The sequence below is a fragment of the Ranitomeya variabilis genome, chromosome 8 (assembly GCF_051348905.1).
Source record: "Ranitomeya variabilis isolate aRanVar5 chromosome 8, aRanVar5.hap1, whole genome shotgun sequence".
NCBI lineage: Eukaryota > Metazoa > Chordata > Amphibia > Anura > Dendrobatidae > Ranitomeya > Ranitomeya variabilis.
The window spans coordinates 203,529,774-203,548,266 of record NC_135239.1 but is presented as its reverse complement, the minus strand read 5'-3'; the positions used below and the strand labels follow the sequence as shown (position 1 = coordinate 203,548,266).

Here is an 18,493-nt window from a genome sequence, read left to right as displayed (position 1 = left end):
CCTAGTGGTGGCTGCAGACAGGATCTTATCATGTATCTCTGTATACAGGGAGCTCCCCCTAGTGGTGGCTGCAGACAGGATCTTATCATGTATCTCTGTATACAGGGAGCTCCCCCTAGTGGTGACTGCAGACAGAATCTTATCCTGTATCTCTGTATACAGGGAGCTCCCCCTAGTGGTGGCTGCAGACAGGATCTTATCATGTATCTCTGTGTACAGGGAGCTCCCCCTAGTGGTGGCTGCAGACAGGATCTTATCATGTATCTCGTATACAGGGAGCTCCCCCTAGTGGTGACTGCAGACAGAATCTTATCCTGTATCTCTGTATACAGGGAGCTCCCCCTAGTGGTGGCTGCAGACAGGATCTTATCATGTATCTCTGTATACAGGGAGCTCCCCCTAGTGGTGGCTGCAGACAGGATCTTATCATGTATCTCTGTATACAGGGAGCTCCCCCTAGTGGTGACTGCAGACAGAATCTTATCATGTATCTGTGTATACAGGGAGCTCCCCCTAGTGGTGACTGCAGAAAGGATCTTATCATGTATCTCTGTGTACAGGGAGCTCCCCCTAGTGGTGGCTGCAGACAGGATCTTATCATGTATCTCGTATACAGGGAGCTCCCCCTAGTGGTGACTGCAGACAGAATCTTATCCTGTATCTCTGTATACAGGGAGCTCCCCCTAGTGGTGGCTGCAGACAGGATCTTATCCTGTATCTCTATACAGGGAGCTCCCCCTAGTGGTGACTGCAGACAAGATCTTATCATGTATCTCTGTATACAGGGAGCTCCCCCTAGTGGTGGCTGCAGACAGGATCTTATCATGTATCTCTGTATACAGGGAGCTCCCCCTAGTGGTGACTGCAGACAGAATCTTATCCTGTATCTCTGTATACAGGGAGCTCCCCCTAGTGGTGACTACAGACAGGATCTTATCCTGTATCTCTATACAGGGAGCTCCCCCTAGTGGTGACTGCAGACAGAATCTTATCATGTATCTCTGTATACAGGGAACTCCCCTAGTGGTGGCTGCAGACAGGATCTTATCATGTATCTCTGTATACAGGGAGCTCCCCCTAGTGGTGACTGCAGACAGGATCTTATCATGTATCTCTGTATACAGGGAGCTCCCCCTAGTGGTGACTGCAGACAGGATCTTATCATGTATCTTTGTATACAGGGAACTCCCCTAGTGGTGGCTGCAGACAGGATCTTATCATGTATCTCTATACAGGGAGCTCCCCCTAGTGGTGGCTGCAGACAGAATCTTATCATGTATCTGTGTATACAGGGATCTCCCCCTAGTGGTGACTGCAGACAGGATCTTATCATGTATCTCTGTATACAGGGAGCTCCCCCTAGTGGTGGCTGCAGACAGAATCTTATCATGTATCTGTGTATACAGGGAGCTCCCCCTAGTGGTGACTGCAGAAAGGATCTTATCATGTATCTCTGTATACAGGGAGCTCCCCCTTGTGGTGGCTGCAGACAGGATCTTATCATGTATCTCTATACAGGGAGCTTCCCCTAGTGGTGGCTGCAGACAGGATCTTATCATGTATCTCTGTATACAGGGATCTCCCCCTAGTGGTGGCTGCAGACAGAATCTTATCATGTATCTGTGTATACAGGGAGCTCCCCCTAGTGGTGACTGCAGAAAGGATCTTATCATGTATCTCTGTATACAGGGAGCTCCCCCTAGTGGTGACTGCAGACAGAATCTTATCATCTATCTGTGTATACAGGGAGCTCCCCCTAGTGGTGACTGCACACAGGATCTTATCATGTACCTCTGTATACAGGGAGCTCCCCCTAGTGGTGACTGCAGACAGAATCTTATCCTGTATCTCTGTATACAGGGAGCTCCCCCTAGTGGTGACTGCAGACAGGATCTTATCATGTATCTCTGTATACAGGGAGCTCCCCCTAGTGGTGGCTGCAGACAGGATCTTATCATGTATCTGTGTATACAGGGAGCTCCCCTAGTGGTGGCTGCAGTCAGGATCTTATCATGTATCTCTGTATACAGGGAGCTCCCCCTAGTGGTGGCTGCAGACAGGATCTTATCATGTGTCTCTGTATACAGGGAGCTCCCCCTAGTGGTGGCTGCAGACAGAATCTTATGTATCTGTGTGCAGTGAGCTCCCCCTAGTGGTGGCTGCAGACAGAATCTTATGTATCTGTGTGCAGTGAGCTCCCCCTAGTGGTGGCTGCAGACAGAATCTTATGTATCTGTGTGCAGTGAGCTCCCTCTAGTGGTGGCTGCAGATACAACATTCGTTACCCCATGTAGGGGATTTGGGGCTCTGCATCTCAGAACTGGAAAATTATATTTAATCAGCACAGATCTTGAAGGGCAAATATTCACTTTGAGGTGGTGAACAATAGAAAGACAGTACATACAATCGCAGTGCAAAACTCAACTCTACATGCATTTCCATTTTTCCTACTCACCATTAAGTGGCAGTGACTTCCCAAAAAACATTGCAAAGTCATGTCTGCTTCTGGGAAAGCTGGGTGACAACCAATGTGACTTCAAATTCGGTCAGCCAGCTTTTCCAGACCCCTGAATAACAATTCTGCCTAGTTAAATTATAAGCATTGCATGTTCCCCAGTGAGGACATTAATAGTCACCATATTGAACGTCATGCATTTTTCCCAAAAAAAGAGATGCAGCTGAGAAACTGAACATAGAAGACGAGGACGACTTCTGGACTGACTATATATTTAGCTCATGCAAATCTCCTGCCGTTTTGTGTATGCAGCTCCAATGCAAACTTGGCATTCAGTTAGTAAGAACTTTCTGACAGAAGGTTACAGAATCATTATTGCTTTTGTAGACTGTAACCTTGGAAGCACGTAGGTCTGCAGAGAAGCTGTATACACAAAACGGTAGATTTTTTTAAAAATGTTTAAATAATGATGATTTGCAAAGTTGCTTCTTTTTTTCGAATTTGGTACAGAAGTAAATGGTTGCAAAAGTATACATCCCCTCTTAAGTGAAATAGTGGAAAAAATAGCGCTAAGGTGCGCATGTCACAGACCTACGTTACCTTAGGAAGAAATAATAGGAGTTGTTCTCCATCACCGTGTACGAGTGACAGTTGAAGTAGCCGAGTCCCGTGACATTAAGTCGGGATCCCGCAGGAACTTCCAACATGCTTCCCCAGCCCTGGTCACACAGCAGCTCAATCTCCGCAGAGTAGAAGAGGTCGGAGTTGTACTGCCAGGGCAGGTAGTTGTAGACGCTGTAGCTGTCCTGATGAAGAGCCAACACCTTGGCAAACACCACGGTCTCCACCAGTTCCGCTCGGCAGGCTTCGGTCTGCGGTCTCCAATCTTGAGGCATCTGGCATCCTTCAAGAAGACCAAGCGTGATGGCACCAACCACAATGAGCCTGAGGAGCAACATTTTGTCAGCTCTTTACCGTCCCTGGATTTCCTCTGGATAAATTTTGGCAAACTACCCAAGGACGTTCAAAAAGGAGCCAACCACTCGTCAATGGCTCCAGATGTCAAGAGCAAATGCCAAAGAATCTGCAAACGCGAAGGAAACCCTGAGATCAGTCAATGTCTTCTTGGTCTTAGATATGCTTAGTGTCGACCAGCCAAAAGTGGACCACCCATGGGATGAAGAAGGTTCTTCTCCACCAGGTTATAGGAGAGAAGTCTCTTTGTGTTCTAGGTCACCCTTTTTGGCATCCACTCCTGGATCCTCACTCCATCCCTCCTAGGCAGCACGAGACGAGATACTTGTGGTTGAGTTTGGAACACGTTCTGGGGTCTGTGTGATGTTGAGACTCTCCGTGCGAGGGGGGGAAATAGTCTGCCACTCATTAAAGTCCATTCAATCGACTGCAAATTCCTGAGCAAACAGGACAGATCAGTTTTCAGCCCGTTGCGTTTCGCAGCCTCCAGAATGTAGAACCTTTCCTACAGAATTACAGAAGCATCTCGAGAACTCTCCTCCTCGACTGAGGACCCTGTGGAGACAAAGAAATCTCCATTTACATTGGAACATGTTGCTTCTGATGGTCTTGACAGGCAGCAAACTTATTGAGGATTGGAGTGTAATAGGAGCCCCATCATCCGCCCTCCCACTTTTGTCTATGAAAAAAGGGCATATTTTACTGATTAAAGAAAAAAAAAAAAAGGGACTGCAATGGGAGCAGCAAATAGGCGAGGAGCTTCCAAATTTTACCCACAACTCTGCCAAAGGAGGGAGAGCAATGGAAACCTCCTTGGCACAGATAACTCAGGAATCTGGGAGGATAGAACAGGTTTTCTCCACTTGTTTCAAACCATTTTACTGCAAATCAGAAGCTTAACTTGAAGCCCCTGGGCCCCAATCCAAGATCTATAGCAGGGGCCACATCAATCATGTGCTGTGTATGCTGCAGAGGGGCCATTGGGGTCTTCTTGGGTTCCCGGTACAACCCTATAGATATCCCTCTGTTGCAAGTGACCCTTTAAATACAATATAAATACTCCCCCTCCCCCATCTCGCAGAAAATGGTACAGACCAGTGAAGCATTCTAATCATATTATTGTCAGCAGTGCCCATAGTAGTGGATTCATCCATTATTTCTTAGGGGGATTTATGACAATATCAGTAGTTAAGCTTTCGTTACCCTGTGTCTAAATACCCTGGCTAAGTCAAAATAGCTTGTTGACCCCATCAGCTATGTTTCTAATTATATGGCATAGTATGACCACAGAAGATAAAAGGGCTGCTTAACAAAAAATAAACCTGATTGCTCTATAATAATAACTATAATAATATAAAGTTCTAATTTACTGAAAGAAAGCAAAGAATCAACATACACATAGAGCTGTACTCTATAGAACAACATCCCATAAGAATGGCTATTTTCTCTTTAAGTGGCCAGTTGTGCGTTTGTTCTCAAAACCAACAGGGCGTACCGACAACCGCTATTTCCTGCAATGGCAAATTAGGGGTTATCACTAGTGATGAGCGAGCGTGCTGGGATAAGGTGTTATCTGAGCATGCTGGTGTTCTAATAGGCTGTCTTCCGCGTGCTCGAATACTATGTTCAAGTCCCCGTGGCTGTATGTTTCATGGCTGCTCGACAGCCGCAACACAGAAAATCCCTGCATGTGTTGCAGTTGTTGAAGAGCCCCGAGACATACAGCCGCAGGGACTCGAACATATGATTAGAGCACACTGAAGACACTCAATTAGCACCCGAGCATGCTCAGATAACACCTGCGATGGTCGCAGAGTAGAGCTGTGGCGTTTTCCCATTGAACATGTGTCACAAATTAGGGGTGACCTACGTAGTCTGTGAGCCTACTCCACGGCGGGTGGGGTACTTGGTACAGATTTTACATTGCAGCCCCCATAATCTTAAAATTCCACCTATGTCTGTAAAGGGAAACATATGCTGACCGAGGTGTCGCTGCTGTGATGAATGCAGTCCATTCTTTTTCCCTCTCTTATAATTTTCCTTTAAAGGGGTTGTCCATTATTAGAAATAATGGCAGCTTATTTAGGAAACAGCGCCATACCTGTCCATGGATTGTGTCTGGAATTGCAGCTCTACCTAGGCTATTATTATCAGCCCAAAGCTGTCTGCCTAACCTTTGCTGGTTATAAATAATAGGGTGGACCCCACATCATATTTTTTTGGGGTCACCCATTTGTTAATAACCAGTAAAGGTTAAGTAGACAGCTGTGAGCTCATATTAATAGCATGGGAAGCTTCATGTTTATTACCCCCTACCGAGACTAGAAATATCAGCCCCCAGCTGTCGGCTTTTCCTCAGCTGGTTAAGAAAAATATAGGGGACTCCAAGCCATTTTTTGTTTTTTATTCTATCTACTGTATATATTAATTTTATTCTTATGGTTTGGTCCGTGAATTTACTTTTAGATGAGTGCGTAAAAATCACACGGCACATGCATGGTCCGTGTGCTGTGCGATATTTTTTTTTCTCCTACCCATTGACTTCCATTTGCGATGGCAATCGAAATTTGAATCCACAGCATGCCACAATTTTTTACCAGTCCGATCACAATCCGATCCGTGCTGATAAAAAAAAAAATTACAGATGAGCATTGAATCATTGTATAACATTGGTCCGAATGCAATCCGATATTTCATCGGATTGCACTCGCCTGATTTGTTCGCTTATGTAAGCGAGCCCCAACTGCTGCAATTGGAGCCTGCTTTCATCTCAGCAATTTAACCCTTTAGTACTGCTCTCAATTGTGACAGCGGCATTTAAAAGGTTAGAAATGGGGTCCTATTGGCACCAAAGGCCCAACTGTACACCTGTTTGGACACCCATCACTGGACTTTATAGGATATCGGTAATTTTAGAACACACTGCGATATTACAGTATTCAGTGTATTATACATTCGAGTGAGGCTAATAAAAAAATATCTAATTTAAAAAATGTTAAAATTACCCTCCTGTTTCCAGAAATGTAAACAAAATCTAAAAAAAAAAAAAAAAAAAAGTAAACATATTTGATATCACCGAGTACATAACTGTCCAAACTAATATTGCTATATACATATCCAAAGGAAAAATCTAAAATGGCAGGATCGCTGTTTTATGGTCACTTCGCGCCCACAAAAACATGAGATAAAATGAGAAAAAAAGTTGTAAATAGTAACAATAAAAAATATACAGCTCTATCGACTGGAAAATAAAAAAATTGTAGCGAAAAAATGAAAAGGAAAGATGGGCCCCGGAGACTCTGATGCCCAAGGGTCCCACATACAGGAGCCGGCCTTGCCTGCCCTCGATAATCAGTATCATGTCAGATACGAGCACATTACCTGGATGATGGCAGGTGGGCGGCAGCAGAGGAGACGCCGCCGGATCAGTACGGAGCCAGCACGGACCTTGGTAGTGTCCAGATTTCTCCAAATGCGTCAGAACCAGTTTTGGATCCAAATCTACATCCTCTTATTGTTGATATTTGTGGTTCTGGTCAGGGGTCGTCATTGCTGATTCTGTCTTCTCTGTAATGCAAGAATCTGTAAACTTGCACTTAAAATTCCCTCACCCCAGGGCAATGTGTAAGAATGCAACGAGGAATGTCATAGGGCGAGTGCGTAGTGTAATTATCTATCATGGCCACTAGATGGGGATGTTTAGTCAATCAGAATAGTCAGGACTGAGTCAGGAGCCTTTGGTCACAGGTTGGGGGGATTCCCTAATTGGGGTAAAAATATTTAAAGGGGATGTGTCACTTGCCATAAATATGTATTTTTTAAAATCTGGTGTAAATGCCGCTGTTCTCCTGAATCCGGCGATGTTTTTCTTTTGTTCCTGCTCCTCTCCGTTCCTGAGATATGGTCTCCTCTTCCCTGTAGATAAATCTAGTCTTTTTATCCAATTCTTAAAAGCACAGAAAGAAATGTTGAAGACCACGCCCACTTGGCAAACAATACTAGATTTATATACGAGGAAGAAGAGGCCGTATCTCAGGAACGGAGAGGAGCAGGAGCAAAATAAAAACATCGCCGGATTCAGGAGAACAGCGGCGTTTACACCAACATGACATTAAAGGATGATTTTGTATATGTATAATTAGGGAACTAATTGCTAATTAAGAGGGTATGCGTTGCTGCTAGTGCATACTCAGGGATATTTGCCATTCAGAACCATGGGAAAGCTAGGTGGCCATCCGTCCAGGAGCTGTAATGGTGGCCATATAGATTAATGACAGATATGTATGACCAGTGTGTGTTCAGGCCTCGGTGCACCTGGCAGGTGAGCCGATAGCTGCAGGTTACAGGCTGTCAATAAAACTATGACAGTGGCAGAAAGAAGGGAGCAAAGACCTGGAGAGTAACATAAAACCCTACGGGTGGGGGGTCTGGAAGAAAGTCCGAACATGTCAGAGCAGCTCAGGGAGAGACACAGGTGACGCCATGACAGAGAGTTTGCAAACTGAGGCTACATTCAGACAAAATGCCAAAGATCGCCAGGGGACACCGGGCTCGGAGCGGAGAAGTTGTGCCACCATTGGAGCCATTCATAAAGGGTTGCCTGGTAGTTCACATCAGCATAAAAGCTGTGCTGGAAGATTTATGGACGAGCAACTGCAGGCAGCCGTACATCACCAAGCACAATGCCGAGCGTCGGGCGGAGTGGTGTAAAGACTCTAGCACTCTTGTGCTGTATGGTTCCTCTATATGATATTCCCCAGAAACATGAACTTGGTGACTGTGCATGAAATCTGAAGCATCCCAAGGCCCCGTAGACTTCTATGGGAGTGGTATTACAGATCTACCCAGAAACCGTAAGGACTAGTGATGAGCGCACGTGCTCGAGTTAGTATCGCGGATGCTCGGGTGACATGATCAAGTCACGGCTTTCATCTAAATCCTGGATTTGGGTTCAGACGTGTCCATTGACTTCAATGAGGCAAATGGAGTCCAAAATATAAGAAACTTTTTACTCCATTTCCAGCAGTAAGAATATCCAGAACCCGGCTTTGTGCGCTCTAAAAAAATATAGCGAGGCCTAATTTGGTCCCAAGCCATCAACATCGCCCATAGAAAGGTCACATGACCACACAGGCGCCATTTTTTTTTTTTTAAATTGCTTTGAGAATACAGGTCTGATGCGTCTCCAAGCAACAGAGCCATTCACTTCAATGGGCCGATCAGACCAGAACGAGATATTAAAAACGGACGTGTGACCAGTCTCACAGGCGGCGGCCCGTGTCGCGGAGCCCCACCAGCCCCATTATGAGTAGTGGGGTCTGATGAGCAATGTGGACATCTATTGTACGGGTGCCTGTATGGACCAATCCAAAAAAAAAAGCAAAATCCCCGCAAAGACGGATAAAGAATTTATTAAGAAAACCGTGGACCGAAATTACATTTCACAATCCGAAATACACGATGAATATAGAAAATTATCCGAAATTCATGAAATAAAATGTGACATTAGTTCAAGCTAGATAATAAAATCTATATACATTTAGGCTTGAAATGGCGGACGGCCCACCCAAGTCATCATTAAATTCATCCTAACAGTTATCCACATACAGGTGTCAATCATACAAAGAAGGGTTACAAAACAAGTGCAAGGTGAAAAAATGGAGCCGTCACCCATGGCAACCAATAAGGTGGCAGCTCTCATTTTCCAAAGGCCCTCTGAAAAATGAGAGCTGAAATCTGATAGGTCGCTATGAGCAACCAGAGATTTTTCTGAAGCACAAAGGAAAAATGAAAGGTAGACTCTGATTGGTTGTTGTTGCTTAGTGATGTTGACCAATCAAATAACAGCTTTCATTTTTCTAGCTCAGGTTGAAAAAATGAAAGTAAGGTCCCGATTGGTTACTATAGGCAACTTCCCCGCTCTTTTTCTTAATAAAGCCTTAATTAATTTACATAGCACTTTCATTATCATAAATAAATAATATTATGAACAATATGTATAAGAGCAATGCAAAAAAAAAAAAATATTTATAATCAGTGGTGATCCGGCCACCAGATCCTGAGAATGGAGGGACGGTTATGCTAAATAAGGGGGTACAAAGCTGAATCAGTACTGTACTCTTACGCCTCCATTCTCAGGATTAGAGGATGGACCCCAAACTGATCAGAGAAGGCGTGTTAATAAATCATAGTCCTTAAAGGGTTTGTATTCTTAAAGGGTCACCTGAAAGAACATCGATTATAGGGCGTCCAATGCTTGGAACCTTCAAAAATCACCTATAAACAGAGCAACCTTGCTGCAAGTGTTTAATTTCCCTGCAGCACCTCCGCAGGAGAAATGAGGTATTACACGTTTCAGCTATGAAGGGGATTCACTCCTTTTGCCTCCACATTGTTGCATGAATAGGTGGATTTGCCACTTGGGAGTCTGTCGGAGATGTGTGGCGCCTCTTTTAGAAGCTTTTTAAGTTCTTCTTTACCGTAAAACCAACAAAAAGGAACAAGGATGAGATTCGTCCAGAGCGTCACCACTTCACAAGTCCATCTTGGAGGACCTGTCCTGACTTGTTGTCCGTGACTTTTCCAGAAGTGTCCGCCTATAAATCGTTGAGTGCCTGTAGGAACTCTTGGCTGTAACTGTAGGTGTCGGTGTTACTGAGTCGGCGAAGCATCGGTGGAAGGGATCCATCCTCCTCCAGATAAACCAACATCCCGTCTTGGGTGATGGGTGGGAAATACAACTCTCTTTCCCAAGGAAGTCTCGAAAACAACGACAAGTTCACGTAGTCACTTTGAGGAGCCGGTGGGAGATATTCCACCGAAACTGAATGCCTTTGCTTTAAGATGGACTTGGGCAGTCTGTTTATGGACTCCTCCGGGACGGAGAGGCGTCTTCTGGGAACCACCATCCGTTGGGAAGGCGGGAAGGAAACTTTTGCCCTGGGTGGAGGAACTCAGAATTGGTAGAGAAGGAAATCTGGAATTATTTTTTTCAGAATCTTCAGCCTTTTTAGGACTTTTTCCAGAATTTTTTGCCCCTGTTGATGCGGCTTTGGAAGTCATGTTGACATTCGACTTCTGCCATGCAGGTGGTCTTCCTTTTTCCTGGCTGGTTCTTTGCATGGGTACCAAACCGGAAACGAATGTGGAAAAGTAGGAACCAGAGGCTTTAGTCCGCCGGTCATTAACCATATCCAACGTAGTTTTTTTTTCCTTGCCTTTCGTGTCTCGTTGGAGGAGAGTCTGCAGGTATGAGCCCGTCCTGGTCATCCTGCCCTTAAATACTCGCCGTAATCTTGAGTCATCTTTGGAGAGGAGGTATTGGAACAGGTACAAGGAGATAATCTGTACCTTTCAAGAAGACTAATCTGCCCGGCTATAAATAAGTCAGTCATGCCTGAAAACAATGGAGACCATGATGTCCCATTGATTAGGTACATGCTTTTCACAAGGGTAGAAAATAACTAGCTGCGAACACAAACAACATCCTCCCTTCAGTCCACAGTCGTACATGTTTTTCTGCCGAATACATTCACCCCATATTTGCTTGAGGTGCAGATAGATAAAACTATTGACAGACATAACTTCTTGTTGCCCTGAGACTTAAGATTCACATAATGCAGGTCGGAGTCCAAGATAAGAATCCAACTACGGAGGATTATACCGACCCAGGAGACTTCAAATGATAAAACGCTGTATAGTTTTGCAATTTTTTTTGACCTAGTGTGTCCGAAATTGTGATAAAATGAGAAAATGTGTCTCCATGGTAACAGACTACAAACGAACCACCTGTAGTCTGATCCTGCATTCTAAGGTCTCATGCAGAAGTCCGGCTTGGATGCTGCACAACTCCTTCATACGGACCCCGTTGGCGCCATGCACTGCTGTATAGCGGAGGATATCCTTGTACAAGGTATCCCCTTGTCTGATGAACCATGCTGTAATTTTGTGTGCGGACAGCGGCATACGGAGGGGATGTAAAGCCCCACGTACATGTATGGACTCCATATTAGGGTTCTTGTCCAGAACTGTAATAAATCCGCATGTACGAACCTTTACGCTAATCGGGATGTCAGCCAGAAGTAGGAAACAGATGAAAGCTAATATGTCTCAAGGTGGATGCTCCAAGGTCTTGGTCCAGACATGCGGCTGTCTTGCAGGGCAGACAAATAGTGTTGGTGCAATGGGATGATCCAGTTGGAACAGCAGAGGCAGATGTGGAAAGACGGCAACTAGAGGGGGCACAACGGGAAATGAGGAAGCAGAGTTGATGCTTAGCAACTTAGACGTAGTAGATTTGTGATCCTCAAGGAAGCGGAGTAGACTCAGCGATGAGGAGCCAAAGTAGCAAATCGGCCGAGAAGGTTCAGAGGCAGAATAAAGAACAGAGTTGACGCTGTGATGTAGCAAAGGTGAGTCCAATATTGCAGAGCTGGCACAGTGAAGTAGCAGAGTTGCCTCAGCAATGAAGGCAGCGGAGCTTAGCTGGTAACAGAGTCCTAGTAACCAGCAGGCCCAGCGATACGAGTTACCCAGTAATGTGAGAAAGGAGAAGCAAAGATGGGTATGTAATAGATCTCAATACAAGTGCAGGCAAGAATGGCAACTACCTGAATACTCAAGTGGCATCCCGCCGCCTGAGCCGACATATATGGCCCAAGAGAGCCAGATCAAAGAAAAGGAACCAAGACTGGCGAGTTTTGTTCCTCATTTTGCCAAAGGGCTCAAATATGTGCAAAATCAACTTTTAATCCAGAAAAACTATTTTGCTATGGATTTTGCAGATGGACAGCACACAGACCGATTATACGCTCATCTGAATGAGCCCTACCAGAGTTTTGCAAAGCCTTAGTACCGAACCAGAAGACCTGGTGTCCTCCCCATGGAGAAATACTTTTAGCCCTGAGGGAATCTACACCAAACTCTTGAGGAAAGATTTTCTGAAAGACCCACTATTATTACCTAAGGTCGTGCAAATTACTGGTCTGCTAGAAGGGGCGATCAACACCAGCATGGTCTTAGGGTACCGTCACACAGTGCCATTTTCATCGCTACGACGGCACGATTCGTGACGTTGCAGCGTCGTATAAGTATAGCTCCAGTCACACGTTGCAATACACGGCGCTGGAGCGATAATTTCATGACGTATTTGCGATGTAGAAGCCGTTGGTTACTGTGCGCACATCGTATACAACCTGTGTCACACGATGCAATCATGCCGCCACAGCGGGACACTAGACGACGAAAGAAAGTTTCAAACGATCTGCTACGACGTACGATTCTCAGCGGGGATCCGGATCGCAGTAGCGTGTCAGACACTACGATATCGTAAATGCATCGCTGGAACGTCACGAATCGTGCCGTCGTAGCGATCAAAATTGCACTGTGTGACGGTACCCTTAGGCAAGGGGTCAAATTCTCAGTGGCCTAATACCTACGTCAGCAGATCTTCCCCGGGGTCAGATAGCCGGGTCTGTCCGAAGATTCTCCTAGACATGAAGACTGTCCTCACAACGCTAATGCCTAATCTCTGACTATATACATTGCCACTCATCGGGGCCGCATTATCGTGTCCCATATTGATGGTTGGACATGGTGAAGGCCATTTCCATTATCTCCAGATAGTCTGGGGGTTGTGTTTTACCTTTGTATCCTCCTTATGGGCAAGCCAAACCTAAACTTGGCAGCTTGGGTATCCACCATGGCATCGATGGGACATCCCAAGATTTTGGTGAAGGTTGGGCATTTATTTTTGCCCCTTATGGGCGTACAGACGTGTATGGGAAGCTCGAGCGGTGCCGATAGGGACAGTATCCTTGTAATTGGATGAAACAAGGGTGGTGCAGTTGGGTCAGGCTCCTCGTTATCCATCTCTTGGCAACCCATCCCCCATATACACAGTCTGATTTAGGAACAGGTCGAACTTGTTGACTCCGACACAAACAAAAAAAATAATAAATTTAATTATAGGTCAATGACAGGTAAACATTAGAGGTCCATTACCTAAAGAACGCAACCCCTGAAGACACAGCATGTGACAGTCGCTCCAACCACAGAGGACACAGAGGTTCAATAGTTTATTTCATCATGCATCGCCTTTGCACTAAAAAATACAATTACATGCACCGAGCCTGACCACAGGTTCTGTGAAATATTGCATTTCAGTTCTCTATACCTTAATGGAGCTGTACTGCAGTACCAGACACAATCTGGGGGCAGACGTGGCGCTGGAAAGAAGCAGCCATGTTTTTCTTCACCATCACAACCCCTTTAAGTTAGTAAGGACAGGCTTTGTGAATAAAGCTTACAACCATTTTTAATGTATTCTGTTACTTTCTTGCTTGCTGTCAATGAATGAAACACTTGTTTACATCCAGATAAATATATAAGTCACCACTAGGGGGAGCTCACTGCTGACTGTGTATAATCTGCATCCAGAGAGCTCCCCCTAGTGGTGACTACTGGCGGAGAGAACGCAATCATTCAGCTCTGTCTATGGAGGAGATTTGGATGGTCAAAGCTGGAGATTCCTTGTAATATGAAACAGAAGCCATAAACAGGTGAGGAGCGGTTTTGATAAAGGAGTCCATTTAATAAGAAGCCCCTGTATTAATATAATTTATAGAATTATATGCATCCTCTATATATAGGTCACCTAATGCTATTTTACAAGGTTCTAACTTTTTTTTGGAAGGGAAACTGAATACCCAAAACAAAAGTAGTAGTTTTTTTTTTTTTTATACAATGCCTCCTTTTCTTTTAGTTTAGATGAACTGTAGCAATAACATAATCCGCACACGTCCTATAAATGCAGCGGGCGCAAGGCCCAACATAGGACTCCATTGCGGTCGCATCCGGCCACACGTCCACTCGCTGGATCTATTATTGGGATTAATGGGAGACGTATTTGTTAAAGGTTTGACTTTGGTTCCTGTGCAAGTCAGGACTTGTGGAAATGGATTAACGCCGTGCAAAGACGACCTTGGACACAGAAGATGGAGCATCGGGCAACAAAGAACTCATCGGACTTATCCTCCCTATGGGCAGGTAGACATCGCTCGGCTGTATGACCAATGGGGCGGCTGGCGCGCACCGATTCTGTGGGTATAACCAGAAAACACTTGACCCCATAGCAAACTTTTAATTAGCCCCCCATATTAATTACCCCATAAGTTCACTGCCCTCCTCCTTTGACAATGACTGTGGATCACTAATTAGTGAGTGACACCAGAATGACGGATGGAAGCTACAGAAACACATGACTGGAAGACACGTCTTGTGACTGCTAAGATCTGCAGCGTCGACCTAGTAGATCACTGCAAGATCCTCCGAACCATTCCCCAAACGTATGACCAACCAAATACCTATTATTTTTGGTCATGGGTGCACAATAGACAACTTTCTGTCAATAGGGAAAGATTTTTTTTTTTTTCATAAATAAATATTATATTAAAAAAAGAGGCGTGCAGACTTTTGCAACTCTCTTTATAAATGCAGTGATGAGTTTAAACTGGCTCCGAGTGCAATATAGCCTGATCCACGTACGCATGCCTGTAGAGGATTAGAACAAATGGTGGCACATGATTGACAAAAAAAAAAATATATATAAAAAATAATTATTTAATGTAGTACATGACTATGGTATCAGTAACTACAGAAATCTGATTGCACAGAAGCTGTATACATAAAACGGCTGGATACTTTTAGGGTTTTCAAGTCTTTTCAGATGCACATTGGTGATCCCAAAAGTATACACACCCTTTACTTTTTTTTTTTTTTTAATTCTCCCCATGCAAAAGGTGATCAGAGAAAATATTGGGGGGGGGGGGGAGAATATACACAGAACCTGACCGCAGTGTCTCATCTCTTGTAGAACAAATTCCCCTGCAACGTTTCCCCAGAGGGTTTTTCTCCAAATTATGCCCAAAATATATCAAAGAAACATAAAAAAAAACCTGAATAAGAGGCTCCAGAGTGTGACTGACTTCAAAGGACGCTCTGGAAATACGTGCACCTTCTATAAATCCTTAATGTTTTTCAAAAACGCGTGGGAGTGACGGAGGTGCTGGAATGACGGAGGCGCTAAAACGATAGAGGCGCTGGAACGACAGATGTTGGAGTGACGGGAGGTGCTGGAACAACAGGTGTTGGAGTGACGGGAGGTGCTGGAAGGACAGGTGTGGGAGTGACGGGAGGCACTAGAACGACAGAGGAGCTGGAACGACAGGTGTTGGAGTGACAGGAGGCACTGGAGTGATGGAGGTGCTGGAGTGACAGAGGTGCTGCAACAACGGAGGCGCTGGAACGACAGCTGTTGGAGTGACGGGAGGCGCTGGAACGACAGAGGCCCTGGAACGACAGAGGCCCTGGAACGACAGGTGTTGGAGTGACGGGAGGCACTGGAGTGATGGAGGTGCTGGAACGACAGAGGCGCTGGAACGACAGGTGTTGGAGTGACGGGAGGTGCTGGAAGGACAGGTGTTGGAGTGACGGGAGGCACTGGAACGACAGAGGAGCTGGAACGACAGGTGTTGGGAGTGACGGGAGGCACTGGAGTGATGGAGGTGCTGGAGTGACAGAGGTGCTGCAACAACGGAGGCGCTGGAACGACAGCTGTTGGAGTGACGGGAGGCGCTGGAACGACAGGTGTTGGAGTGACGGGAGGCGCTGGAACGACAGGTGTTGGAGTGACAGGAGGTGCTGGAGTGATGGAGGTGCTGGAGTGACAGAGGTGCTGCAACAACGGAGGCGCTGTAACGACAGCTGTTGGAGTGACGGGAGGCGCTGGAACGACAGAGGTGCTGGAACGACAGAGGAGCTGGAACGAGAGGCGCTGGAACGACAGAGGCCCTGGAACGACAGAGGCCCTGGAACGACAGAGGCCCTGGAACGACAGAGGCCCTGGAACGACAGGTGTTGGAGTGACGGGAGGCACTGGAGTGATGGAGGTGCTGGAACGACAGAGGCGCTGGAACGAGAGGCGCTGGAACGACAGAGGCCCTGGAACGACAGAGGCCCTGGAACGACAGGTGTTGGAGTGACGGGAGGCGCTGGAATGACGGAGGTGCCGGAACGACAGAGGCGCTGGAACGACAGGTGTTGGAGTGACGGGATGCACTGGAGTGACGGAGATGCTGGAACGAGAGGTGTTGGAGTGACGGAGGTGCTGTAACGACAGTTGTTGGAGTGACGGGAGGTGCTGGAGTGACAGAGGTGCTGCAACAACGGAGGCGCTGTAACGACAGCTGTTGGAGTGACGGGAGGCGCTGGAATGACGGAGGTGCTGGAATGACAGAGGCGCTGGAACGACAGAGGCGCTGGAACGACAGAGGCGCTGGAACGACAAAGGCGCTGGAACGACAGAGGAGCTGGAACGACAGAGGCGCTGGAACGACAGGTGTTGGAGTGACGGGAGGCACTGGAGTGACGGAGGTGCTGGAACGAGAGGTGTTGGAGTGACGGGAGGCACTGGAACGACAGAGGAGCTGGAACGACAGAAGTGCTGGAACGACAGGTGTTGGAGTGACGGGAGGCGCTGGAGTGATGGAGTGACAGAAGTGCTGCAACAACGGAGGCGCTGGAACGACAGCTGTTGGGAGTGACGGGAGGCGCTAGAACGCCGGAGGCGCTGGAACGAGAGGCGCTGGAACGACAGAGGCGCTGGAACGACGGGAGGCGCTGGAACGACAGGTGTTGGAGTGACGGGAGGCACTGGAGTGACGGAGGTGCTGGAACGAGAGGCACTGAAGCGATGGAGGCGCTGGAGGTGTCTGCATGGCAATACAGACAGTACAGGACTGCTGCGATACTCGCTGACAGCGCACATAGGGAGAAGCGGCCAGAACTGCGCCATGAACCTGTCGTCAGTGCTGTTCTTACTGCCCCCGCAGGAGACGACCTCTTTCCTACACCGCCATATAATGCACTCTCCGCTCCTTACCTGTAGCGCCCTCTCTCTGCAGACACCTGGCTGTGACTGAGCGCGTGCATCCATCAGCTCTGCTCTCATTAAGTGGACGTGTACGTTGCTGCCCGCTGTAAACACCAGGTGGCGCCATACTATACCTAAACGTTTTAACTCTTCACTGGATCATTTAACAGCGTGTAAAAGGCAAACAAGTGTTGATTTATTTATTTTTTCACTATGTAAACAGCAAGTGATATTTAATAGTGAGATAATCATTTAAAGGGATTGTCCACCATGGGTTATCCTTAGGATAGGTCATCAATAACAGATTGGTGGTGGTCCAGCTTTAAGTGAACCACACCGATCAGCCGTTTTGAGCTTTGGGGGGGGGGGCTGGCGGATGTAATCAAACAACAGCACAGCATAGTGGTTGTTTTCAGGTACTGCAGTTTAGCCCTTTTTTACTTAATAGGAGCCAAGCTGCAGGATCTGAGAACGGTCACTATGCCCGTCTGGCCGCCATAGGAGATAGACAGCTGATTTGTGGGAATAATAGGTGTCAGACCTCAATGTCTAAGTAACGGACAACCCTTTTAAATGTCCTGACAGGGTATGAAACGGACAAGCACAGAGTGCGCACGGAAGCACATGGCGGATGCGTGAAATATATTTGTGTGAATCAGGAGCGAAACAGCAGCAGATGGAAAACGACGCCGGTAATGAATGGAGCGCTGCAGAACACCGATTTGCCATGCAGGAACTCGGAAAGCTGGGCAGCAGCTGCATACTGAAGCCATCCACAGCGAAACCCGACTAACCTCAATGCAACACATCTTACCAGTTCAATATGTTGCAATCAGGTCAAGAGTTTGCGCAAAAACCCCCCCCAAAAAACAGCATCAAGCGTGCAGAGAGCCGGAGCAGTGATCGCCGGGCACAGATCTAACAGTCAGTATTCCGTATTCCATTGTCCACAGCGCCCCCTGGTGTCACAGCTCAGTATGACCACCGATAAGGAAGCAGCGGCAGCCTCCTACTTGGTGTTTTTCTCCATTCAGTCCGACAAATGTAGCCATAGATAACACCCAAGAGCAGGTCATGGTTAGAAATGTAATATTTAGGACATTGCCCACCAGGTGATTGCTCTACATTCATTT

The 18,493-nt window shown here is 46.5% G+C and overlaps 1 protein-coding gene across 2 annotated transcripts in view; it reads right to left on the bottom strand.

The window, feature by feature from the left end:
* The window catches only part of LOC143787513 (coiled-coil domain-containing protein 3-like), a 34,034-nt gene extending 27,009 nt beyond the window's left edge, over positions 1–7,025 (bottom strand). The window contains exons 1-2 of one of the 2 annotated variants that reach the window (XM_077276315.1): positions 6,812–7,025; positions 3,056–3,985 (exon numbers count right to left, since the gene is read on the bottom strand). In XM_077276315.1, coding sequence (XP_077132430.1) covers positions 3,056–3,414 — 359 coding nt within the window. In that variant the 5' untranslated portion in view covers positions 3,415–3,985; positions 6,812–7,025. Of the gene's footprint in view, positions 1–3,055; positions 4,084–6,811 lie in introns of those variants that run through there. The other variant, XM_077276316.1, reaches the window with a different exon arrangement.
* Between the last annotated feature and the right edge of the window lie 11,468 nt (positions 7,026–18,493).